The sequence below is a fragment of the Pseudopipra pipra genome, chromosome 12, assembly GCF_036250125.1.
Source record: "Pseudopipra pipra isolate bDixPip1 chromosome 12, bDixPip1.hap1, whole genome shotgun sequence".
In the NCBI taxonomy this organism is placed as follows: Eukaryota; Metazoa; Chordata; class Aves; order Passeriformes; family Pipridae; genus Pseudopipra; species Pseudopipra pipra.
The window spans coordinates 12,810,400-12,837,507 of NC_087560.1; the positions used below are offsets into that span (position 1 = coordinate 12,810,400).

The 27,108-nt window shown below is 40.5% G+C and overlaps 1 protein-coding gene across 6 annotated transcripts in view; it reads right to left on the bottom strand.

The window, feature by feature from the left end:
* Nucleotides 1-27,108, bottom strand: part of ARNT2 (aryl hydrocarbon receptor nuclear translocator 2) — a 97,506-nt gene that overhangs the window by 38,020 nt on the left and 32,378 nt on the right. For 4 of the 6 annotated variants that reach the window (XM_064668953.1, XM_064668955.1, XM_064668951.1 and 1 more), the window contains exons 4-9: nt 25,162-25,206; nt 22,372-22,585; nt 20,728-20,941; nt 3,843-3,945; nt 1,802-1,867; nt 1,240-1,325 (exon numbers count right to left, since the gene is read on the bottom strand). In XM_064668953.1, the coding sequence (XP_064525023.1) occupies nt 1,240-1,325; nt 1,802-1,867; nt 3,843-3,945; nt 20,728-20,941; nt 22,372-22,585; nt 25,162-25,206 (728 nt within the window). The remainder of the gene's footprint in view (nt 1-1,239; nt 1,326-1,801; nt 1,868-3,842; nt 3,946-20,727; nt 20,942-22,371; nt 22,586-25,161; nt 25,207-27,108) is intronic. The other 2 variants (XM_064668956.1, XM_064668954.1) reach the window with 1 other exon arrangement.

A 27,108-nucleotide genomic window follows, 5' to 3' on the forward strand; every position in this document is an offset into this window, starting at 1 on the left:
TCATGCATCTGCAGCTCTGCACTAGCAACATACACCCCTGAAGTGCTAGATCTCTTTAAACATCCCATAACATGCAGCAAGCTTCTCATTCAAGCTAAGCAAGGAGCTGAAAGAAATCTTATTTGACCTGCACATTCCTGAAGAGACATCCTGTATATCACGGTTGAATTCAATTATGTTTGGAATTACCAATAGAAAAGCTAATTTCTTTGTGGAAGAAAACAAAACAGAAAAAAACCTGCCATTTTCAGAACACTTGACACACACAGTGCTCTCACTCTTTTGAGATAAAAGTGAAACTGGAACATTTTCACTCCTATTAAATCCCATTAGCAACAAGGGGGGAAGTTTTCCTCTGCTTCCCAAACTGCAATTCAGCAGAAACCCAACAAGAAATTCACATCTGCATGCTGGTGTTTGCACCCCACTGCAAAGACTTGGTACAAACCACCTCTCAGCACTCATCATCTCTGGATAAATGGGATTTATGGCTGTGGTACACGACCGCAGAAGGGCAGGACAGCTCCTGGTTTGATTCATGCCAGCAGCACTGTCACATTGCAAACAGCCTCTACAACTCCTGCAAACGCCAAGGTCAAATAACCCTGCTCATAACCATGTCTGGATGAGCTCCTCTGTCTCCTCTTTGAATTTTTCAAAGGTAAATACTCCCATATGTAATATTGAGTTCCAGAAGGTAAATGTTTTTCTCTGTAGTTCAAAGCAATATGCCAAGACTTATTCCCAAGAAAACAGCCTCAAACCAGAATTTATCACAAATACTGAACATTCTCAAGTAACACCATCACTGTGAAGACCCATGTGCCTAAACTGTAATTACAAATTTTCATACACAGGTGCTTGCAATTCAGTACTTAAGTGTAAAGTATTAGCTGGTGTTTTCTAGAGGTACACATGCTTTGCATCCATCTTCTTCAAATCAGACCATTTTTATGTTGGTTTATGAGATTGAAAACTTTTGTTCTCAGTTGCTGGAATCCTGCATTACTGACAATTCCTACAGTTGCTCTGTGCCAATGAAATCGAGAAGGGTGTCACATGGAAAAATGGGGATGCCCTGAGTAAATAACAACAACTGATTTCTTGTTATCAAGATGAGCTTTAATTGGTGACCCCACTAAAACTCATCCTGTTTTTCCAGAAGCAAAGAAAGCTGAGCCAGGTTTTCAGGTGCCACTGACAGTGTGGTGCACACCATCTCCCATGAGAGACACTCACCTGCTGGTGGCCATGCCTTGATATAGCCAGTGCAATGGACAACAGCATACTGTGCTTCTCCTTCCTTCACTGGGCCAAGGCCATTCCTAAATGAACAAGAAACACAAAAATATCATGTTGACTGACATGCAGAATAGCTTTGTGCTTTTAAACTATGACAGTTAATGACTTACAGGTATTTGTAAGTTATGTTGGAAACAACCAAGTGTCAACCTAGAGTTCTGTGCACTGTCAGCTTCATTACGTTGCTATTCAAGCTTTACCTGTCTTGCATAATATTTCTCCAAGAAAGATACTGAAGCTTAATTCAGAGATGGAGCTGGTTAAGACAAAGAATTTGAGTGACATGTGCAAAAAGATTTTGTTTGCAAAAAGGCCCAGCGACTCCAGCACAGCTGAATTTGGTGGTGAGCTCTCCTATCCCCAGCCCCAGGGCTGTTTTATGCTGTGTGCTAATGCAGGTGTTTGTCCAGGTAGCACTCCTGGAGAGAGCATGAGCACTCCCATTTCCCACTGAGGTAATGGTAACTAACTAAGTTTGTGGTAAAATAAATAATAGTACCTGTATCTTTTTCTCATGGTTGTTATTCTGTTCAGAGGTAAATGATCCAGAGGAGCATTTCCACACCTAAAAGTAAATTAACAGTTTATAGGACTCAAATATAAATATAAATATACATGATGAAAATGCACTTTCAGATCTTTATTAGCATATATAAGTAGACAATAATGGATACTTATTTCTGACAAAAAGTTGCAGATTCATGTTTTCTCAGAATGTGCTGCTTCCGCAGGCTGAGCTTTTTAGGTATGCTACAAATATTTTCTCTATTTTAGAAAAATAGAAGAGACTAGAAAAAGATTCCCTTCTGCACTCCCTCAACCTAAAAATTATTTGAAATTGATATTCCAAGGGTGGCTAAAGAATAGACACTCTCCAAAATATCATAAAACGAGGGTGAAAACTGGAGAAGAACAAAAGTCAGGACACCAAATACCCACACAAACCAATCTCAGTTTTCCAGTAGCTCCCCTGGACAGAGCATTTTGACTGCCATAGCCCAGCTACAATGTCAACAGACATTAAACTAATGTTTGCAAGATCAAACTATGTACACTGTCAAGAAACTTTAACACTTATTGATGTGCATTTTGTTATATTTCTAACCATGCCTAACTGTATAATTTCAAAAATTCATTTGAAGCTGAGTAAATAGTTTGAAGGGTAAACGCAGTTCATTTTCAATGGGAAAAGGAATAATAACAATGAAAGAAGCAATCACAAGGAAAGTTCACATTATTTGAGGCTCATTCTTCCCAGAAGGTTTTTTTTAGTTCCCCTTCTTTTTTTCTTCTCAGTCATTGCCAAGGAGATGGAATGAACAATTAAAATAAGATTTAGAATTAGAAAACAATGGGGCTATTGGCATTTGTACAATCACTCTGGTGCACTGGAGTTTACAGAAACAGGGTGCTAGGAAATAACTGCAATGTGAATTGTTTCGAAAGCTGGGGAACAACTGCAAACAGGACATTAGGCCTGGTTTTCTGTGTACAAAAAAGCCCTCCTAACACCATCAGTGTGTGCAGCTTGGAGGAAGAAACAGCAAAGTTCCCAGTGCTGCTCTTCCTAACTGAATTTCTTTCCTCCCAGTGAAGGGGGGAAAAGTGCTCTAGGTGCTCTATCTGTGAAGTCTGATCTTGCAAGCATAAAGTGTATAAACACCTTACAATGGTGCCCAAGAGCCATACGTTCAGTCTCCTCACAGGACGAAGAAAATTCACCACAAAACCAAAGTATAGGTATCTGTACTTTAATATGTCAAATATTTTGCTTTGTGCTTTTCACTCTCTGACGAATTTCGCATTTGCTGTTTTCAGCACATATATTGTATTTAGGCTGCAGATGCAATTATGTACTTTCCCCTCTTAACCACACAGAAATTTATTGCAATAGCAACAGGCATTTTAGCCTGTTAGCACCTAAAACAACAGAAGTGCTCATGAGCCCCGATGAAAAGCACTGGGCAGGCAAATATCTTTAAAGAAGCCCAAGCATTGCAGGAGAGGTTGGAAAATTGCGAATTAAAAACCCTCTAACAATTACTCATTTATCTAGTATCAGCCAGCTGACATCTGGTAATTCATACCAGGCTTAGGTTAATTCCTACATAGCTGGCTAGTTTGCAACTGAATTCCTGTTTATTTTCAAGATTCTTTTAATATTATTGGTTTGCTGAAAAAATACACAGAGTTGGGCTTCCATTACTCTTGCGAAAGCTTTGTTCCTAAAGTACTGATTCAAACAACTTAACTGGAAGAGACAATGGCTAACATTCCAGGGGTGAAGTGGTCATGAAGTTCTCTGAAAAAAGCATCCTACACCCCACACTAATAAGAATAACTACAACACACAAACAAGGTGCTGTTTGGTCATTAATGGTAAAGGAAGACAGGTTTCAGTTTTCCTCCAATTCCAAAAGCAAGCATTCTAGCAATGCTTCATGGGAATGTCATTACAGCTTTGGCTTTTAAGCAAGGTCTGAAGTCAGTCAATCTGAGGCAGGACTGGAACAATCATGGAATCCAAGGTAAATGCATACCTCATCCTGCAAATGAAAGAGCGCCTGGATCCCATGCACATTCTCATTGAGGACTGCTGACCCTCTTTCTTTACTGTTCCAGTCTTCAAGTCCAGGATTCGTCCTAGAAATGCCAGGGAGAGCAACTGGTGTTCAGTGCATAAATTTAATTCCGTTTACTAGAAACTAAGATAACAAGAAGTTCATAAGCTGAATCCCATTAGCCCAGTTAGGGGAAAAAATACCAACGAAAAGTCTTGATCCTGGTCTCAGAGGGGAGGATCAGTTATGTGCTGGCTTAACTAACGATTTCAGCAAGGCTGACTCTGAGTCACAACAGTGATGGCTCTTCTCTTGATTGGCCCAAGACCAACTTCCAAGGCAGAGTCAAATGTCTGGAGGCAGACAATGACAGCAGGCATAGCTTTTGACTTGATTCGCTCCACTCTTTACCAGAACTGTGGATAAAGCAACTTGTATCATTCCCCAGACAGCTGCTCTCTTTCCCTGTGCTTGTGCTTATCCAGATGCTCCCATCACAGCAGCACCTCACACAGCCAGAACTGTTGTGATGGTGAGAAGCACGTAAGACCAAACTTTTCTCCTGGACAGCGAGATACATCACTTGTGGCGGGGCCCTTTCATAGCTGATGAAAACCTGATAAGTCAGAGTATTTCTGAAGTTAATTTTCAGCGGGACCAGTGAGAGGATCTGACTCACCAAACAGAAACACGAGTCCATGCAAGGTCCATGTCCAGACCCTGCTGACTACAAACCTCAGAATCACACACCAGAGGCACAGCACTGAAAAGTGCAGACAGCTACCAAGTTGTCAAGAGGGACCACTGAGCTGGCACTCCTATGGTAAGCTGGGGGAGGTCTTTAGTAAAAAACAGGGGGTAACAGATTAATTTTTTCATTCAAAACAGAAGGCAGTGGTTACTACAGATAGGTTCAGATCAGTGACTGCACGGTACTAGTTATCACCCAGAATCCTTCTGTTTATCACCAAAGATCTAACAGAATGGACTTTTGTATCTACAGCTCAGTTGATAACAAATAACAGATGAGTATAAAATCTTGCACAGACTAGAAATGAATCACTGGCCCAGGTCCATGATGCTACAAGGCTGGAGGCAGCCACAGAAGTGACAGTGGGCAAGAGAAATGCAGTGCAACATCTGCTGGGCAATTAAATGACAGCCACCAGTGCTGACAACATCAGACCATGAGCAAACCCACATGCTTAAGGTGGGTATCTTTCAGTAACAAACTATATAAGCCTAAATCTTTACTGTTATATAACTAGCCAAGTTTACAGCAATGTAAGATACCATACTCTGTCTGTACTGTAGAAATCATGCAGAATACATTCAGTCTCCTCACCAGACTGACTTAAAAGTTTCTGTCCAAAAATTAAGTTATGAAATAATCCTACTGCCAAACACCAATTTCAGAATTACTTTACCCTTAAATATTTGCTTCCATCCATGAACGAGAATAAAATAATTACGTAATAATTTAAAGATTAATGTTTTAGCTAAAGAACTAGGTAGCAGCAACTCTTAAGGTATACTCCAAATAACTCCTTCTGGAGAAAAGCCATCCTTGCCAACAGGTCATTTGGTGTATCTCCAAGGTGTATCTTGGATGGTTAAGAAGTTAACAAGTCTGGGAACAATTCCTAAAGATGCTTCAATTCAGAGCACTGTGCTGTATATCAGTACTGGTCTACAATTCAGGTGTGAGATGGGATGAAATCATACCACCATATTTCCCAGTTCAGTTATGCTGACCCTATGAGTTAGGATGGATCTGAAGTTCAAACACACTTCCTTTCCCCGCATTGGAGTCTGTCTCTCTGTCTTATTTTGTATAGCCAAAGCCACAGCCTACTTCCCCATCACCTCAAATAATCACACAATTTAGAAAAATAAAGTATCATCAGGCAGAAGGCAAGCTGTTCACAAGCGAGGGCAATACATGACAAAGCAAAAGAAGATAGAATATATGTGCAGGACCCAATGGCTGTCCATGTAAGCATGCCAGTCAAATCAAATAATTAAAAGCATTTTTCTCTTTGGACACACTAACTTTGTCATACACATAAACAAAAGTTGTTTTCTGTGAACTTTTTTTTTCCATTCCAATATAAATTCTTGCAGAGACACTAATATAATCAAAAAACAGTGACAGTAAATGTAACTCAAACAGCTAAAAGGAATTTCTCTGGTTTTATCATCCAAGAACATCTATTAAAAAAAACCAAAAAGGATGCTTCACAATTACGTGGCCACTAAGTCTAGAATTGCTGACACGTGTTCCTTTGGCATGTGTGGAACCCCCAACAACAAAAGACAGTTTTTAAATTTAGCTTTTTTGTTTGGCAATGTCTTAGAAATATGTACCAGATAACAAACAGAAGTCTAAATTTTGCCCTGACTTACAAAATCACTGCAGGGGGTATGTGGGAGTATGAGTCAGAGAAACGTTTGGTGTACAGATATTACGACAAAGCTCTCTCAGCAGCTTGTTTCAATAGTCCATCATGCATGTGTTAACCTTGCAGAGCTCTAACAATATACTGCAGATTTTGACAAAGAACAAGCAGTTTGTGTCTCATCTGGTACTAGAAACATGATAAAATTGTATCAAAAAGAGAATTATAGATCAACAGACTAAGTAAAGCAAAACAGCATAAATCACATCTCAGCGTCACAAAGGCAGTTCAGTTCAAGCAGGTGGCATGCCCTGATGATAGCTCTGTCACAGAACCATAAAATATTCTTATCTCTGTGTTCCTGCATCCTCCATGATAAATGCTCTCCACAGGATGCACATGAAGTGCATCTGATGTTAAAGCTGACAATTACATTTTTATTAATAAGAAATATTCCAGGATGCTCTGACAACTTCTGTTAACTGAACAGTGCATGTGTGTATTCTTTTAATTTCTTCTTCTAGTTTCTTCAGTAGAAGAGTTTAACATCCCAGTGCCACCACCAGCTGGACTCCTTATGAGCTTCCCCACAAATTGGTAATTGCATGTAGTTCATTTTCATGTTAAACTTTTCTCCTCTCCAGCTCCAGACACAACCGTGGGATACAGCAAGTGCAGGAGCACTGCTGTGACTGACACTGCTGTCTTATTGCCACTTACAGCAGCTGCACAACTTGGAGGAAACCAGAGTTTGCTTTGCTGCAAAGGAGAAAGCAAACAAATGAGCACAATGCTTGTAAAACTAGCACATAAATCTCTACGGTTGGTCTGGGTATAATTGATAATTTGTTGAAATCTCCCCACTACAGCCCCCATCCAGAAGGCAGTGTTGCTTCAACCTGTAATAAAACCAGTTGTCCTCAGAGCAGGAACCTGCTGTGTGATCCAGGAACCTGATGTCAGCTGTCATGACAGGAAAGGGCTGTCAGAGCGGGCCACAGAGGTGAGGACAATGAGCAAGTGATTCATTATTTGGGTAAAATTAGAGAGGCCATATAAAACTCTTCCCTCTAAAGAGGTAAGTTGGTAGCAGATTCAAGGAATGAGGATACATGCCAGAAACATTCCCTGCAGGGTGTTTTCAAAGATGCTCTAAAACCACTCTCATGATGATCAGGGGGACAAATGTTCATACTGGCACCGATACATCCCTTACGTGTGCAAACAGTGACCGGATTATGCACAAACCTTCCCCTTTTGGACCTCCAATTGCTACTGTGAATGTTCAAACACGTTTTCTGTGCTTGCAGTGTTTGAGATGAACCTAAGCCAAGGATTGGCCCAGGCCTACTGAAGTTCATGGGGTTTCAAATCTGGGAGTTTGGCTCAAATCCACTTTTACACAATAGCACCAGCCTGTTAGAAAATTTGTTACTCCGTGTTTATGCACCGCATGCTAAGGTTTATAGCCTCGTAATCAAACACAGTCTGTTCTTTGTTACTTTTTTCATTTCTTTCTCTTTTTTTTTGGTGGATTCGAAACTCCCATAAACTTCAACACCTAATTCCACCACAAATGCTTTCTCTGCTGGAGTTCTAGTTCTAAGAATCCTTCAGTCTGTAACCAGAAGGAAGAGTTGCTACATAAGGACATTCTTCTGCAAAAATTTCAGTGCAAGTTGAAATGACTGCCTCTAAAAACAGGCATATGGTGCTCACATCCAGTTTGCAGCATGGAAACACCCAGCTTACAGAGATGGGATGAAATTTGCTTTGGCCTCGTGCACAAAAATACTATTGGCAAAGTACAAGATACAATTTTCCATTTCCCTCTAACTCATGAGTACATGGACTGCTGTCCTGCACAGAATCTTGGACCTGATAAGGAAACAGTCTGAATGAATATATGGAGTCTCACCTTGCCCTCAGTATCTTCAGCAACCCAGCAAATTTCACTCTCTAGATGATAATGTCTTGTCTTACAAAGAACAAGTTAGATATTTCATAATTATTCTCAGCCACCAGATTGTCCACATATTTCTTTCCAGGCAAAATAAAATAAAGGGTAAACTAAGTTTGGTTTGGACAAGATAACAAAAGATAACTTTGTGCTCATCAAAAATACTCCACAGGCTGCTCAAGGAAGACAAACAGAACACAGGAATACTGAACCCAAAAATCCTTATGAAAACTAAAAACATCTTTATCTTACTATAAAACCGGAAAAAGCAAGACAGGGATGCAGGAAAACAAGAGGAAATAATTAAAAATAAAAACAAAGCGATGGTCAAGGTACTGTTGCTTCTGAACACAGCTTCAAATGCAAGCTCACCCTCAAACTGAAGGGTCAGACAACAAAGGACTTCTATGGTGATGCTCTATTAGTACATTAAGTCCTTATAAATTAGTAGCAAAGATCAGCTGAAAGATGACTGTTCTCAACTAAAACAGTTTGTAGAGAATCAAGATACAGGTCACTGCTTGGGACAAACAATCAAGTTCAAGAAAACAAGGTGAAACTTTTTTAAGCTTTCATTTATCAGTTTACACCTGTGCACTGACTAGAGCTGAACATTCAGCTTTACACCGACTGAGGTGCTCAGCTGACAGAGTCCCTCTTGAAAGCAACAGAGACATTATGAATATATGAAGAAAATGTCTTCAATAAGATTAAATAGCCTAAATTTGATCAATTTATGTTAAATTACTCTTGATAAGCTTATGACAGAGCGATTATTCTGCATTAATTCAACAATAAAACAAAATAAAAATCTTTACAAATGTACAGCCTTAAAACTGTAAGGAATACAATTTTATCTCATGTTCAATGCAGCTCAGCAACTGCTTTAAGCTCTATTAAGTTTAATAAATATACATCCAACCCTGTGGATCCCAACATAAAAAAAGTTACAGATGATGATACAAGAATACATTAAGAATCACAATTGCAATGCAAACAGCTTTCAGGAACTCACATTTACATAAACTAGATTCTAGAAGCTCACAATACACAAATAAGACAAAATACACATAAAAAACCCTCAAAACCCCAAAAGAACCATGGACAGTCTTTCTTTCAGCATTTTAGGGTTTATTATTTACATAAAGGCAACGCTCATAAATGCAAAGACCTATCAACCACACACATACACACACTGGAGCACACAGTCTCTGTCCTGAAAGCCCAAGTCCCTGCCCTACAAATATCAAGGTATTTACTGTAGGGTTGGTGAGACTGAGAGCAACTGCCAGAGCTCGGAAATAGGCTGCAGGGCATCCAAGTATCCTCTATAAACAGGAAAACAGAGCATCTCTTCAGCATCACACCACCACATATGTGGAGTGAATCCACCAAACAATACAATATTAACAAAACTGTACCAATAAAAACTGCATGTCTCTGCCCCCTCATTGAAAAGAAAACAAACACATGAGGAATAGAAATAGCCTGAACGCTCAAAACAACAGACGAGCTTAAGACCATCCTAACTTAAAATTACAGACTAAGGGCAGAACCACATATTTGGCACCAGTTACCCTGTGCACCTACAACCAACACTGATTTTACAGTGGGACTCCCTTGATCACATCAAGGTTACAGCGCAGATCCCACAGGCAATGCCCACCCAAAACCTGTTGTTTATTGTAACACCACTCCTTCATATTTGCTGATTAGTTAATGGTCTTTTAAATCTTTGACAAAAAAGACACCAATTCTTGAACATTTAAAACACATTGAGAGGCCATGAAGAATGCACAGTTCTTGAAATTAAGAGCCTGATGAGGTTGTTTTCCCTGAACAAATTTGCTAACTCGTGATGCTCATCTCGTTCACAAATAAGCCCAGCGTGCAGACACTGGCACTCCCCACAACACTCCTTCCCCAGCACCAGACACAGCACCACGACGTGGGACTGTGGCCAGGGATTGGGATGATGCAGAGCAGATGAGCTTGGAACAGGCAGCAGGCTCTGCTCTTTCATACTCTGGATTTGTGTACGTACAGTTTTAATTCACATGTGGAGAGGGTCTGTTCTCCAGACTGTCTCCCCTGTGGTGCAGGAGCTCCTGGGTTCTGCTTGGAAGGTGTCTGGTAGCACAAGTCACCACTTACTGGTATCACAGCATTTACAGACCACAATCACAACTCCAATCTCTGGTTTATAGGAAAGTCAGGACATGGCACGGGGTGAGGGGATAGAGATGAAAACAACAGTGGACGTGTTCCTATCATGTGGAGATGGTTGATGCAAATTAAATCTTTCCTGATTCTTAAGCTAAAGGAAGGCAGGTCTAGATTAGATATAAGGAAGAAATTCTTCACTATGAGGGTGGTGAAACCCTGGCACAGGTTGTCTTATCCTGGGGCAGACATCCCATCCCTGGAAGTGTTCAAGGCCAGGCTGGATAGAGATTTGAGCAACCTGGTCTAGTGGAAGATGTTCCTGCCCACGGCAAGGAGGTTGGAACTAGATGATCCTTAAGGCCTTTCCAACCAAAACTATTTTATGATTATAAATATAAACCATCAAAGCTCAGTCTCCTCACTAGTCTAGCTTCTCAGGGGGATTATTTGAACCTCTCTAAATATGTTAAGGTTTACATCATCTAATTGCAAAAGGCGTTGTATAAGCATTAGAGTCAAGTTATGACATTCTTACAATAGAATGAAGAGTTGATCCAATCAACAGCAAAGTTAAAAAAAATAAAAGAAGTAGTAATGCAATAGAAATGCAGCTATTTTTAAATATCTGTCTATCCCCTACTTACCAACTGGAGACACTGACCCACAAAGGGAGAATTGAAAAGCTTTCTCACCCCCTCTTGTTTTTCAATAAGAAACCCCTCATGTTACACAGCTGTTTGCTTAATACAACTTGTTATTATAAAAGCTCACAAGACCAAAAGGTCTCTGCTGTGCCTGCCTTCATGTTTGACTAACCAGTCTGCATCGTGTCATTCTCCACAGTGCTGGGCAAATATGCATCATTTTAATTAAATTAAAAAGGAAACTATGTGCTCTTTTGAGCCTTGCTATTGAGTTAATTTTAAGGGACTATCTGAAGGGATAGTGTTACAGATCACATGCATGCTGATGGACCTGGAAAAACTGGACATTGAAAAAGTGAGCAAATAATTCAAAGCATATGTTGAAAGTTAAGTTATAACACCAAAAAAAACCAACCAAAAAACCAACTCATAAAACATTTTAAGAACTAAATGTATTTTGAACTCTCGAGAATGGTTACCTTATGTATGGGAAACAATCAGTGTACTAATGAAAATAGTTTATAGAAGCCCATTTAGATATAGAAGCTCTCCCTAGACATAAACACAGGGCATCTATCTCTGTTTCCAGTTCCCTACCTGTAAAATGGGGCAATGATCCTTTCTTTTTTCATCTTTGCATAGTTCATTTAAACCTTAGCAGCAGCAGCAGCTTTATTGTGCTGTAGGTTCATACAAGCCCTGACTCGGCCACGCTCTGATCTTTGCAGGTACTTTCAGGCTCAGTCCCTAAACAAATACACACGACAAAGCTCGTGGCTCAATGAGCTGGGCAGCTGGGGTAGCACTTCAGTTACAAATACCATATCAGATGTCTTTGAAGGAAAGACTGAGCTGGAGAAAACTATCATACAAAGGCCTGCCTGTGATCCAAGATACAAATGGCTCCTCAAAAGACAGTCAGTCTAGTCTGTAACGAGAAAAAGGATGTAAAACCCCAGAAACTCCAAAGCACCATCAGCAGATACTCCCAGGACAGGACAGCTATCCAAAATAACACTGAAATACGTAATTGATTCTTTTGCCATTCACAGCTGCATAATAAATCAATATATAAAGGTTGTAAGTAGCTTTTAAATTAACCTATTTGTTTCACTTGAATGCTCAGCAAGAAGCTTTACTGAAAAACCCTTCTGCCAAAAAAGCTTCAGCTCCTGGCATTCCGTATTATTTGTACTTCATTATCAAACTCAAATAACTGGGATTTATGCTTATTAGTAAACACTAGTATGGTCTGGTTCTGAAATCTGGCTGTGGTGACACACCACGGAATAGTCCATTAGAGGAAATAAATACTGACCACAAGATGACTTTGTAAGATGTTTTGCTGCGGACAGAATGAAATTGAAACACATGAGAGGAAAAGAGAGAAAGGAGAAAAAGGCCCAAGGATGTTGTCTGGCTGTTTTTATAGGTTACTTCTTTAGCTCAATTAAAATAAGGTTTGTGAGGCAAAACATCATTGTAAGTTTTAACTCTCTTTCTGAAGACTCGAGACACTTAGAAATCACATGCAAAAGTCTCCACGCTATGAAAATACAAAGAAGAATGTTTGATGACATAAGTTCAGATTTTAGGCGCTACAACAAAACCGATCAAACCACAGAAAACTGCCAGTGGGCCCCGTTCCCACTCCGGTTATGCGCTGCCACACAGGAGGCTTTTCCCTCCCTGCAGCTCCGTGCAGGGTACCAGTGAGGAGCAAGTGAGTCTCAACAGGCTGGTGGAAGGCCAGGGAAGGATCAAAGACTGTGGAATTCCTGCCTCTGCTCTCTCAGTATTGTGAAACAGTTGAGCCTCAGGTAAGGACAGAGAGATGACAGCAGCATGGGGTAAAACAATTATTCCCCTTTTGAAGCAAGTGGGTGGAATACTACCACACACACGAGGCACTCCTCCTCCCTGTGCCTCCCCAGGCTGTTGCTACAACTCATCACGTAATAATAAAATATTTTAGTGCATCACATTAACTGCATTGAGACAACACAACATTCAAATGAGGCTAAAGGAAAAGCTCCTGATCCACAGGGCAGATGTTAAGGCTAATACTGCACCCTCCCAGCATCTGTGGAGCTGCCATCAAAGAACAGAAACACCTGAGATTTACAGAAGGTTGCAAGCAGGGCCAGTGCCAAAACGTTCCAAGATGCACACTTGGACTGCTTTTTTGGCAATGTGTTAACCAAAGAAGTTGGTCAAGTATTTGTAAAACACTGGTATTTTTCAAAGGGGGTAAAAAAAAAATATCATCAACTTCACATATCTCATCGTGTCTAAATAAACAGAGCAGGTTGAATAAATATTGAACATTAAAAAAGTACCCACCACCCTTGAAACCCAGCAACTGAAAATGATCCAGTCCAACATCTGTGACAACAGACCAAAGTACGTGGCAGTTTCCAAGTGAGAAACTGAAGACTGAAAGAAATAGTGACCGCAAAACCCACTTGCACATGCATGTCCAAACACCTGAAAATTCACCCTAAAAGCATTCCCTAATGCTAATCAGGTGTAATAAGTTTGCCTCAGAGTACAAGGCTAAAACTGCTTCCTTATTTTGGTAAAAGCATGTACTGACCTCTTTAAACCACCATTATAACTACCAAAGTAATTTAAAAAAAATTCAACTTATTATCACTGGTTTTCCTTCCAGCACTTTCCACCCAAATGGAATGTGTCAGCACCAGGGATACCACTGGGTCACTGTGTGTGTGTAGGAGTTGCTTTTTGAACTGTTTTATACATAGCTGGCTTCTCCCAACATTAGGGATTTTTTTTCCCTCCAGAAACAGTCCTAGAAACCAAAGGAAAACAAAATTCTCTTGGAATGTTTGAGAGATTAAATGTACCATACATTTAAAATATGACCATTTGAAAGTACTGATTTTTTGAGAGCAGACTGGGTTTTTCTTATTTCTGTGTTATTGTCTAGTGTGTGACAGGGCAGGAATGGCACTCTTAAGATGCTGTACAGTCACAGATTCCCTGTTTCTGCTCCTAAGTACTTACCACACTAATGCATTTCCTTGCAAACAGAATGGGGATTGAGGAAGCAGAACATTCATTTCCTCCATTCTACATTTAAGAAACCTGTCAGATGAACAGACTAAAGCTGAAAATCCATGAACTCCTATTCTTGGCACTGCCCAAGTTCAAAGGCCATATGTGGCTGGCACTGTGACTTTCCTGCTATGGGAACAAACAGTCCACAAAAATGTGGGCAGATTTTTTGCTTTGGAACAATAGGACAGCAATGGGCTGGTGTGTGTGGAAAGTCTCACCTCTGAAACATCCTCTTCACTCTCCGCAATGCCAGTGGGACCACATAACTTTACTGAAAAACAGGTATCACATGATGATTTGGTAGCTGTCAACAACAAGCCAAATCTCTTCCAAGATTTCACACTTAAAAGATGCCTTGCCAAAACTGGCTTTTTCTACAGTAAAAACAGAATGAAACTTGAAATATTCTGTTCACAATCGCTCATATATATTCTATACATGGCAGTATGTTTCAGGAATTGTTCCCTCTTTTTTCAGGGCAACTACAGTGTTGAAGCTTCTGTTTTCCAAAATCTCTATTCCCTTCCACTGCAGGTGCAATAATCCTGGCACAGCTGTCTCCAGCCTCCACTCTCCTAAGGAATAAAGTGGGGGCCATGTGGGTACGTGTGTGCGTGGGTAGGTGGAAAATCCCATAAAATATTGAGTCAAGTCTCAGACAGTTCTGCAGAGACATAAAAGAATTCAGGACATCTCATATAATGTCTATGGAAACTTTCTCTCCTCCCCATCCCACCAGCTTCGCTCCATGTTGTTTACTGGATGTCTGCTCATCGTCATCCTACAGGCTGTGGTGCTTCATGGACATTCCGTGAAAAGAGCTGATGAGGAACCATTGTTTTATCCTGGGATATAAAGCACAAGTAGCTATTAATCTCTCTATAAACAAAATATTATACAACTCATTCCCTACCTGCCCAGAAGGCAACTATCATACTGGGTCAGTTATCCTGCGCTAAGATGTTAAAATCGAAAATACTGAGATCTGCTTTTAATTCTCTGTTCTCTTACTTCCTAAGCTGCTGGGCTGGGCACATTTCAGAGACAGATGGTTCTTCAGGGTTCATGTACTTAAAAGAGCTCACAGACAGAAGTAAAAAAAATAATAAAGAAATCAAGTGCTGTCAGTTGAAACCACCCTTTACATGCAGAGTACCTTTCTGACGCATGAACCTCTGATAAACGTGCTCTTCAGAACCAAAGGCTAGAGAACAAAGTCCCAAAGGAGCTTTATGACAGCTCCTTGTTTCGTTGACTGTCTCAGTAAGGACACAGTTCTCTGAAAAAAGGGTTTGGGGTTTTTTTCCATTTTTTTTTTCAAGGAGCGTTAAGAGCTCTGGGTAGAAAAGCATCAATCTTTGACAAGTATCTTAATGTCTACAAAAGACATGGGAAAGACAGAGCTTCTGACAATATATTATTGGTATAAAATTTTTGGCACAAAAGCCTACAATAGAATAGACTTTTTTACCATTTTTTTTAATAAATAGGCTGATCCAACTTTTAAGTGGATGTGGAGAAGCTAATAATGTGGCTTGCTAATATAGTGAAGAAGTCACCTCATTAATTGTTTTGATAATATATTACTTTTCCATTAGACGTTTTACTGTTACTGATGATGACATTTAAGGCATGACAGAATTATATTTGCCAGGGCTGAGTTTCTGGTCATGCCTCAAGTCAGTCTTTGAATTTCTTTTGAGAATTTTACATGTGAAGCCAAATAGGAGTCTCATCCAGCTCTTCTTTGTATCAGCTGGAGTTCTAATTCATGGAAAGTCAGAGTTCAAATCACATTTGCATTCACTTGGCTGGCTGTCAATATGAGAACCACCCCCTCTCTTCTAAGAAAGATCATGCAGAAATCAGAGTTGGAAAACTGACATGGGAGTATAAGGCAGCTCACAGCATAAAAATCATGTGCTGATTTTCAGGAAGAGTATCTGTTGTAGAGAGAAGTTACCCCTAATCTTCTCTTTCACATGGTTATCTACCATTTGTTGAGCACTTCCCATCTGTTCAGTGCTGTGGAAAGCTTTACTTTGTTTCTCCACTGGTGAGCTACTGGTCTCTGGCACTGCTCTCTTTCAAGTTGAACACCATTTCTCTCATTTTTACACACAATTTGACTCTACAACATCTGCATTTTGTGGCTGTGTCTACAAACTGCTTGGTAACAGAGCTTTGCAGTTGGACAGAAAACTGCATGTGGTGAAATCATCACTGCAAGACAACACATTATTTGAAGGTTCTGCAAGACAGGTTCCCCAATCCAAATCTCTGTTTGTATAACATGGAGTGATGTTTCCATAACATACACAAACCACAGCAAATTGTCACAAAATGCTTTTTTCTTCTCAAAAGGTACCTATCAGCTCAGTTTTTTCTGTGGTCAGTCACCATTTCCATCATAAAGTTCTACTTTTTTGCACTTATAACATATGGCAATAAAAGATCATGCCAAGACTAAACTTGGCATACAAGTTCTGTCCAGAAGTAACCTCAATTAATCTTTTTCAGCTAGCAAGTGAAGTGACTTAGTCATCTTTAAATCAGTTGAAAATGAAAGCTGTAAAGTTCTGGTTCTAATAATTTTCTTGCAGTCATGGGTCCACACTTTCAGCACCTCTTAACTGTTCAGCTGAAGCAGTTTGCAAGGACACCTTCTGAACCCAAATGTCCTGAGGAGGCTTTGTGCCACGCATATGCTGCTCCCTGCCTTGCCCTAGCATAGAGAGTAAGGCTGAAGGCAGATGTTATAGCTCAATTTCTACATGCTGTCCTACCTGGAGCTCAGAATTGAAGATAACCTCAGAGCTGAAGGTAACAAACTTGGCTGTTTCCCATTTGCACCACTGGATATGCTGGGTGCAAGAACAGGGATCTCACAGCCTTGACAACCACATCTCAGATATATCATGGAATCACTTGGGAGTATTTCCAGGCAACCATACAAAGATGTCTATATTCATCACTCTGCTCTTTCATTAGCTGCTTATGGAGAACTAGATTCGTAGAAATCAGTCTTGCAAAGTGCTCTGGAACACTGTATTTTAACAGGACAGTCTACTACAGTACTTGCTCAGACATTTTTTTACAAGTAAATGTAGCAGAGGAATTCTTCAAAAACATTTTTTCTCTGCACTTCAATCTAAGTTCTGTCTGTTCTCTGCACCATTAGAGATTTGGTGTCTGTTTAGAGGCTCTCACTTGCACCAGGACTGAGCCTGCATCTGAACCCAACATCCACCAAGCTCCGCCAGTGCATCCTAAGGCAAAGAGGTCTTTGCTAACGGATCCTCCTGTGGGATCTGATCTTCATCCATATTTGAAGCCATTTGTTTTGCCATCTGCGTATTTCCAAGAACAAAGAGGAAAAATGAATTATCACTTCGCATATCTGCCCCATTCTGATTAATCAGGCACATGACGCATGTAAAGACTTTGGGAGTACTATTTGTTGCTATCATCAAGCCTCAGCTGCTCTCTTTTCTAGAGCATTTCAAACCTTGCACACACTTCACAGTTCAGCTTTCCTGTTGCTACAATGTGTTAGCAATTAACATACAACAAACAAGCAGTCAATTGTTCCATTTCCAGGGAATAAAATCTCCAAGGGCACAAAATGAAATAGAAACTATGCATCCTTCCCCATAATCCTAAGAGTTTAAAAAAGAGCAAGCAATTAACTCCCCAAACACACTATGTGGTTGAGGCCACAGTTAAACAGCCACTTCAATCTGACATAAATTTTTACAGCTCCTGAAGTCCTGTCTTTTCCTTAACTATTCACTTCCCGCTTCTCCTTGGTGTTAGCACTCTTCAGAGTTCAAGAACCCCAGTGATAAGGTGGGCCAGAGAGCTGTCTCTACCAAAACCAAGGGTTTTTAGCTTAGTTTAGCTTTTAGCTGGGCCCTTGATGTGACTCATTGTAGTACCACATAAATGCCAAGGGAGAGGGTGAGATGAGGTGAGGATTGCATAAGCTGTGTGACTGCCAAAGAAATGCTCATGTGAGCACAGCCCCAGTCCCAGTCTTACTCCTGGGGGCAGAAATGTGAGCAGGAGCCTCCTTTCTCCACAGGCTTGTTCTCTGTCACTCCCCTTTGGCAGTGGCAGCCTCCCAAGTTCTCAGGGTCTGCAGTGGCTTCTCTGGGCAGGATTGCTAAGAGGTGCTGGGAAAATCCCAGCAATACAGCACTAATGATCAGCACTTGTAACAAGACAAATATAACCAAAGGACACTGCTCCAATCTGCTGCAAGGCAAGTGAAGTTTCTCCTTTGTCAAGATGCTGTCACTGCTTCCCCAGATCAAGGGCTGAAGGAGAAGGTTACAGAGCTGAGAAAATGGACCCTGAGAAGATGAGGAAGAGAGCAAAATTAAAAATAATAACATATTGTTACACTTTCCTTTGAAAATCTTTTCCCTAAGCAGATCCTGTCCTCCACAGCCAGAGGTCACTAAAAGATGAGGATTTTCCTGCTGCCTGAAGTGAATTTCACTTTGAGCAGGAAAGACATGAAATGCAGCTGACTGGCTAGTGGTTTCCATCTCTTTCAAACTCTCCATTGCCCTTTGTTCTGCATGAAACACGACTTTTAAAAGCCCAGGGAAACCTGGGGGCTGCCTAAATGGTTTAATAAACACTGACTTAAAGGAAGTGCATTTGCCTACTTGACTTCTTTTAAAATGTCTCTAAGGCACAGATTATTTCAGGTCACCACAATGCTTCAGTTAGTACCTGTTACAAAGCAGCTACTCCCAGTATGATCTGTGTTACAGGAAGAAAAGTGCAACTGGCTGAATGCACTCTAGAATCACCTTCCTCCCAGAAAGGTATCTCAAAGGAGCAAGAGTAAAATGCTGAAGTCCTGCTGCATGCTGTTTATAAACAAACTGAGGCTGGACTGACAGCCCTTACAGATGACTGCTTCTCTTACTTAATGGTACCTTATGGAATCAAGGAAATACAAGTTTAATATAATAAATCTAGAGCTTTCTGTTTATCTATATGCTCCACAGGCTGACAGAACTACTACTATATATATATACTAGTATAGCCGGTGTACTTCACCAGCCATATCTTTAAAACAAAACTACTCAAAAAGTTAAACAGGCAACCCTGCTTTCCTCACACTGGGAAAATGTTCAGCTGTCCGTGTACACCAGATTTATAGGTCTCCTGTGTCAATCTGACAACTCCAAAAGACTCAGGCAGGGAAAAGATTTAGCTCTATAAATACTATTGATCTCTTTCCACTGGCTACAGATGAATTTAGTGTAAAAGAAAAGCACATAGCTAAGGCTGGAAAAATACAGAGTTGGGTTTTCAGAAGTGCTCTGCATCTGTCTTGTCCTCCTCTAGTTTGAGCAGGTTAAGTCTCATAACTCAGCACTTCTGGAAGTCAAAACATGACTTCACTGAGGCTTCTTGGAGGAAGATGGTACGTACACTAAGATGTATTACAGGCTACAGAATAAAAACAGAGGTTGTGCTCCTTTGCGAGTCTCGTGGTATGAAACTCTGATGTTTTGCCCTGCACAGGTTTCCCTAACTGTTCACTTGGTTTTGATCCATCTGGATTTTCACCACAGAATTTTGCTTTGAGCTTACAATGTGAATACATGAAAGTTCTGCCAAAACCACATCACATTCAAACCACAGGAAATCATGAATTTGGCACTGTTTTGACATGGAAGCTGTAAACAGTGTGCAGGTTCACTCAGAAGTGGATCACTGTTCTTTGAGTTATGAAACACAACAAAACTTCCAGCAAACCAGGTCAGAATTCTTAACTACTAAAGCAAAGAGAAAATATGTGACTTTTGCATGGATCAGGATTTTGTTAAATATTATCCCCTAGATTTTTTCCTTTAGCTATAAACATAATATGTGGATAATAAAAAGAGAAGTTGGGTTCCCTCCTTTCCAAGTTTGAGTTAAACCAGGATTTAGCTAATTCTCATAGCTATAACATACACATATCCTATTCAAAATGAGGTAGTTTCCTATTGGCAGCTTTGAGCACGATGTAAAAGCCAGAGTTATAGTGGATATATGAATATGGTTTAGTTTTATGTGCAACATGATAGGTAATCAACTTACAGGTAACTTACTCCACTGTTATAGGAGCAAGCCTCCCATTTAAAATCCATTACATTTTCAGTTGCCAAACGTTGGATTTTTTCCCCAGGATTCCAGTTAGCAAACCACAAGAAACTTTTACAAAAATGGAAAAGTCTGAAGTATGATTTTCAATTTCTAATCAAACACTGCCCTAAAGAAACATGTATTTGTAAAGAAGTCACAAGTTCATTGAGGATAGAATGAAAACAACCTAGATTTCCAGACCAAGCCTGAGAACAATCCAGATTCCAAACCAGGAGTCTGAACGCAGAGCTATGTGAAGGTGGTTTGACTGAAGTCAAACAAATAGGGAGCAAAATGCAGTCACGCAAAAGAAGACTTATATTACTGCAAGACCTGCAAGAAAACAGCTTAATCTTACTGAATTTCATTTTTACCAGATTTTTAAACCAGGCATTCTGAACATCAGGAAAAACTCTGCAGGGATCCATAACACACAGAACCATACATCAGACGTATCTGACCTGTCATTGAGTTTTCAGATGTACACAGTTGCTCTCGCAGCTTTTCCACGTCGTCTGGGTGAACCTGCTCATACAAAGTGCTGCCAAACCACTCAGACTGAGGCTGGTTCAGCACAGGAGTCACAGAATCTGATACGTAGATCACTCTCCCCGTCTCAGCTGCAACTACAAACAGGAACCCATCTGCAGCCTCCAGGATAAGATGTTTCAGTTCCTTCCAAAGAAAGGATTTGATTAGAATGCCAACATGAAAAGGGAATTAAATAAAACATCTGTCCCTGTCAAAGAACATTGTTTTCTTGCGATCTTATTAGCTGATCAAAACCTAGACTGAAATTTGCACTGTAGTGCTGATGTAAAAACACAACCAAACTTGTAGCAAGGCACAAACTGCCAATCTTAGTAACAAACAACACTTTGTTTTCCTTTATTGCCTTTCATCTGGTGATCATCTGGTGCACTTTAGGAAAATCAAGTAACTAATACTCACTGCATATTGCCTGATAGGCATCTAACATTATATACATATTAAAAAAAAAGATATTTCAGAGTAAAAACAGAAGAAATGAACAGCTCTAACTCATATAGCAAATTCATTCCTTAATTAAATGTCCTGAATAATTTAATTGGAAAGAAACCAACAAGACTTTCTAGTTTGGTTTCCCCTGGCCCTTCTCAGGATGGGCTCCATTTGTAAATTAAACAGTCACTGGATAAAAGAAAGAAAGTTCAATGGGAACAAAGAAGGAATCCCCAGCCTCCTCTTCCATTAAGGGGCCTGAGCCACAATACAAGAAGGTTGTATCACTTCTTGCTTTCATTTTCCAGTCTGTGCATATTAAGCCTCAGAGATCCAAAGGATCTGAAGCAACCCTGTCTTTGTCCTTTTCTTTACATGGCCCCTTGCTCATCATCCTGGGTGATTCTGTCCTGAGACACCCACACATCCACCAGAGATGCAGCACCCAGAGCCCTGAACCCACCGGGAGGCACAGTCCCTCCAGAAACACACTTCAGGAAAGCCAGAATAACTAGAGACATGAGCACTGAGAGGTCAGCAGCAGCTGCTGTCTCTCTAATAGAAAGCAGCATTGCCTCTGGCCATAACTTACATGTGTAAGTGCTTAAATCATTTCAGCCCACAAAAATGCACATTACACCCATAGGACTTCAAAAACAATGGAGGTGGCAGGAATTTCAAATATACTCAGTTAAACACAGTTTTCCTTCAAGCACTGGGTGCATCTCCCTTCTTCCATCAAGAACGTAACCAAGGAAGTACCTCAGCCAGTACAGATGGGATTCATCTCTGCCCAGTTCAGTTGCTGGGAATTTCACTGTTAAGACTAAACAATGTTTTTAACCTTCCTCTAGCCCCCAGAGGGACAGACAGGTCTTTCCAGACTCATTTTTTAATTATTTAAGAGAATCTTTGTTAGGATGGGAAGAACTCAGACCTGGTGGTGAAAATTCCTTTCTGAGAGGCAGCAAGTGCCTTGTTTTTCAGACAGACCTCAACAGTAAGAACACCAATTTGCTTCTTCAAAGAGGAAGATCTGTCACAGAGTTAAGATCAAGTCCAAACGGTCACAAAAAACTGACTGTATTCACACCAGAGAAGACAGACATTTGTTGAAATTCTACCTGTTCTGTAAGAAATGAAGGCTTGTAAGCTCCATCAGTAGATTTGTTTCCAGTGCCCCTCATTGATTTCATGTGTGAAACAGCCATCCGAAGAATTGTCAGCTTGTCGGGCTTACGAGCCAAGGCGCTGCAGGTGGGCACCATATCAGACAGCTCGGTGATGTACTGGGTCATCTTATTTCTCCTGCGCCTCTCAATTTCACTATGATTCTCCCTGAACATTTAAAGAAACACCAAACCAACAGAAAAGAGACATGAGCAGTGTAAGAATTCAAATTGGAGGTAACTAATCACGATACTTTGCACTTCTTCTGCTGATTGCACCCCAGGAGAGCAGAGTCCTTTACAAAGCAAACCACTATTATCCCCCCAGTTTACAGGCAGAAAATCCAGGCCACAGACAGACAAATATGATTTGTTCATAGCTGTGAAAAGAACCCATATTTCTAATTATCGGCTTGTGACCTTAATCTCTTAACCAGCTTAATCTCCTTTGGCTTAAGGACAAAAATGAAGTAGAAAGATACGAGGAACTGACATCAGCCAAACTCCCAAATTTTTTGAGATGCATCTCTCAGCTTCCAGTCCTAGCTCAAGATGTTGGATTTGCTTATAAAAGGTGTCTTTTAGAGGAAACCTCTCACTAATAGCTGGATCAGGTCAGCAGCGTCAGTGCCGACTTACAAAAAAAACCCCATTCAATGATACACAGATCTCTAGTCCTGAAACACTCTTTGGAACATCCCACACCCCTGCAGGGAGTAACTACATGACTGCAGGATCAGACTGCAGCACTGGGACTATATATGGTATAACAGTACACACAAAAAAAAATCCCAATAAATAAATAAAATGAGCATGAAAGACAGCAAGTAAACATCTGGCTTGTCAGACATAGACTGGAATTTATGCTCAAAAACAATCTAGCACAGCAGGGAAATAACAATGACAGTACTTGATGCTGCCCAGATTGGGCTGAGCTCCAATGTTCTCATCCTTTTGAGGAAACATATGACTGAGGTGGTGAGTCAAATTTGAGAATTCTCAAAATGGACAGCCACCAAAATCTTTCAGAAACAAAGACCTGGGAGTTCAGTTTTCCCCTTCTGGAAATCACCATAGTTTGATCACTATTAAGGAATCACACCAATATATCTGAAATGGTCCAAGTGGACCTAGAATGCTTCAGTGCCTTGCACTTATTCTTCTTATACTGTACCTGTCAGGTGGCAGCTAAATAAGCACACAACAGGTAGATGATGCTTCAGTTGTCAAAGCAGCATCTTCCACTCATTTCAATGAGCTGAGCATGGCATATTCTTGTGGGATCGCTGGCTGATCCAACAAGACGTGAGAGGTGATCGCTTGGAGAGTCCACCAGCACTGACTGATGTGATAACACAACATTAAAAGAAACTGGAATGTTCTTTAGAGCTGACTGCTATGAAGACTGATCATGAAAACAGAAGATAGGCTTGGCACACTTTTTAGCTTCTTTGAAGAATGAAGCCTTTTCTTAAAATGCAGGAAATAATCTGAGTTGTTGCATGCTGCTTTCTGAAATAGAGGAATGCATGGGCTTGGCCTGCTTTACAATGTGTATCCTGCCCCTGCATACAGGTGTTACATGCATGAGGCACTGTCTCCAGAAATACCCCTTGTTGGGGCTACATGCAGAGTTATCACTCCTACTGATGCCTGTGCTTACTGTCTTATACTCAGGAAACCCAGCTGTGGGTGCCTGCAATGACAGTTCCTGGCTGCTCAGTAAATCACAGCCAAGCCTTGCCTGACCTCACTATCTATTACACTGTAATTGTGAACCTTTCATTTCACCTGGCTGATTAACAGCCTTTGTGTGGGTCTGCACAGATGTGGAAGTTGGATCATGTACACACACATGAGCAGAGTAGCTTGTGTGACAGTGCACACGTACATACAGCACACCTGTGTACATGTCAGCTCATACATGCAGGTAAATGTGGACAAGGGGAAGAAAAAAAGCATTTTTACATGATGAAAGCTTGCTCTAAGTTCAGCATTTTCACAGAAGCGGTGATCAAGAAAGAGAGACAAAGAACGGACATATTCAACATACATTTTACATTTATAAATACATATGACATTGTCTTGCCACTAAAGTATTTTAATACTCCTGAACTATAAGAACAACCATTATACAGAGTAAACAAAGAGACTGCAAAACTTCACGAGAAGAAAAGAATATCCCAACAGTTCATTTCATTTATGATCATAAAAGCTAAAAGTAATAGCATGTTAATCTACTGGCCGTGACAGCAAACAAAAACCCTGATACTTTCTTGAAACTTGTTAAAATTTAAATCCTTAAAAAAAAGAGGAGCTGTGATCCTCTTCTGAAAGTGTGTGTCCTAGGAACCCTGGCATTCATAAACATGTATACAGAATTATGTTCTAATTCTGTCATTTCTATCCTTGTTTTTATACGGAAATTCTGGATGTATGTTAAATTCTGGGATACCAGGGAGCTGATTCAAAACCACTTAGGGTTTGTATTTCTGATTTCAAGCACTTTTGGATCCGCCATCCATTCTGACTTTTAATCAGTCAGAATGGCATCATATAAAGCAAAAATAGGGGCAAACCGTATTTGACTTCCCTTTTTCCTACCTGTGTCAGCAGTCCTTTGATCATCGTCCCACCTAAAACAAAATAACCAGCTCTCTAAGCTAAGGCACACGTACTGACATTTTTGGACACGAACATCCCCCTCTTTTCTCTCAGCAGAAAAGCTCTACAGGACACGCCTACCTTGCAAACTTTTCCTTATCACCAGAGATTTGATCACCATCATACCTAGAAACAAGAGATAGTACATCAGTCAACAAGGGTCACATGTTGCATTATAGTCAACACACAGCAGAAAGCAAAGAGGTGCACAACTGCAAACTATTACAAATAACAGCAAGAAAAACAAGGGAATGAGAATGACACAGCAAAGAAAACACAGAGCCTGATGATACTTCCAAGCCATGCCGATTAAAAAGCTTCACTTGTATATTTAAAAAAGTAGAAGACATGTTTCAGTGGATTTATGCAAACACTTTGACATACACTGATTGCTTGGGAAACTCGACAACCAGCACCATTACAGAAAACACCAGTGAGCTTTTATCGACAGCAGCCCATGAAATATTCATTGCTGTGTTGGAAGTGAACGAGCTGTCTCTGTTCCAGCTTGCAACCACAGCTCACTCCATTCAGCAGAGGGCACTGATGGTCTACAGATAACATGGGAGGGCAGAGACTCGGCTGAAGTGCAATGTGTTATGTAAGGACGCCTTCAGAAAAAAGTTTTGGAGGTAAAGACACTGTACTGGCTGTTGTGGAGACCAGCAAAAGTCAGGCAGGCAGGTGAAACTGCTCGGTAAATAGAAGTGAAATTTAAACCGGCTTAAATCCCTAGAAGTAAACAGGTACTTTGTTCCTACACAAATCAACAGAAGTTGGATGCCCAGCCAGGTATGTGCAGTGTATTGGCAGCACTTTTATGGAGGAAATCCAAACCAATGGGACTTTTGCCCTGTGAGACCAAGGTTTCACTGTTTCTGAACCATTGTCCCAAAGACAGGCAGCAGTGTGACATTTCAGCAAAAAATTACATGCTGCTCCTCTTTCCCTTTCCTAAAAAACATTCCAATAATTTGAAATTAGATTTTGCTAGCACAGTTACAAAAAGACACATCTGTTTGAAAAAGCTCTTACTTTTGGAGAAACCAAATTGCTTGTTCCAAAACAGAAAATGCAGGTTTTGGAAAGTACAAAAATAAGGTAATGTCTTTTCTAAAAGTAAGGGTATTACTGCTCAAGAATATTTAAGTGAGATTTTGTATTAGAATTACACCTTTCCAAAATGATGTAATTTATTACAACAGACAGCATACGAAGGTCCCATGTATTAGCTAACAAAGCAATACAGACTAAATAAGCATGTTTTTCTCTTCTAAAAAACTAATAATGAATTTTTTCTTTTTTCTTGAATTAAAACTAAGTTCCTAATGAAGTTTCATATTTTCCTTCCTCATTAAGACTCAAACACTGAAGACAAAGCTTAAGCAAGACTTGAGCTGTCTTTATGTTCCGTTTAACACCAGCACCTTCAAAACATTCAAGTGAAAATGCCACTTTATTCCCCTTGACTGTGCCCAGAGAACAGGCCGAGACTAAAAATTTCCAACAAAAAGACAGATTCCATGAGGAATGGCCACATGCCACCATGTGGGAAGCACATGCAGACGGCTCCGTGTGAGGATGAGATGCCATGCAGAGATACCTGAGCTGACCTGGCAGTCCCTGAGAAGCAAAGTGTGTTAACTCACGTGGAGTACTGTACTACACCACTACTCCTCTGCTCCCACAAGCCTGGGGCTTTTCTACTCATCCTTCTCTGCCTGACTGGGCTGAAGATGTTATTGCCTCCAACTACTGCTTTTTTATTTCCAGTCTCCCAGCTGACCTTTCTGCACACATGCTCCTTCAGGCACTTCAGTCAAAGCCAGCTGGGTTAGCTTAAACATTTAAACAGCAGTTCTTTGCTAACCAAATAGTTTTGACTGAGATAAGCTAGGAATCAGTCATGTGAGCACCCTGGAGAAGAGAAAAGTCATAAAGAGAGAGAGAGCGCAGCTAGAAGAGGATGTCTGAACATAGCTGTGGGTTGTCTCTGCACTGTTTTTCTGTACTCTCTAAAAAGAGATA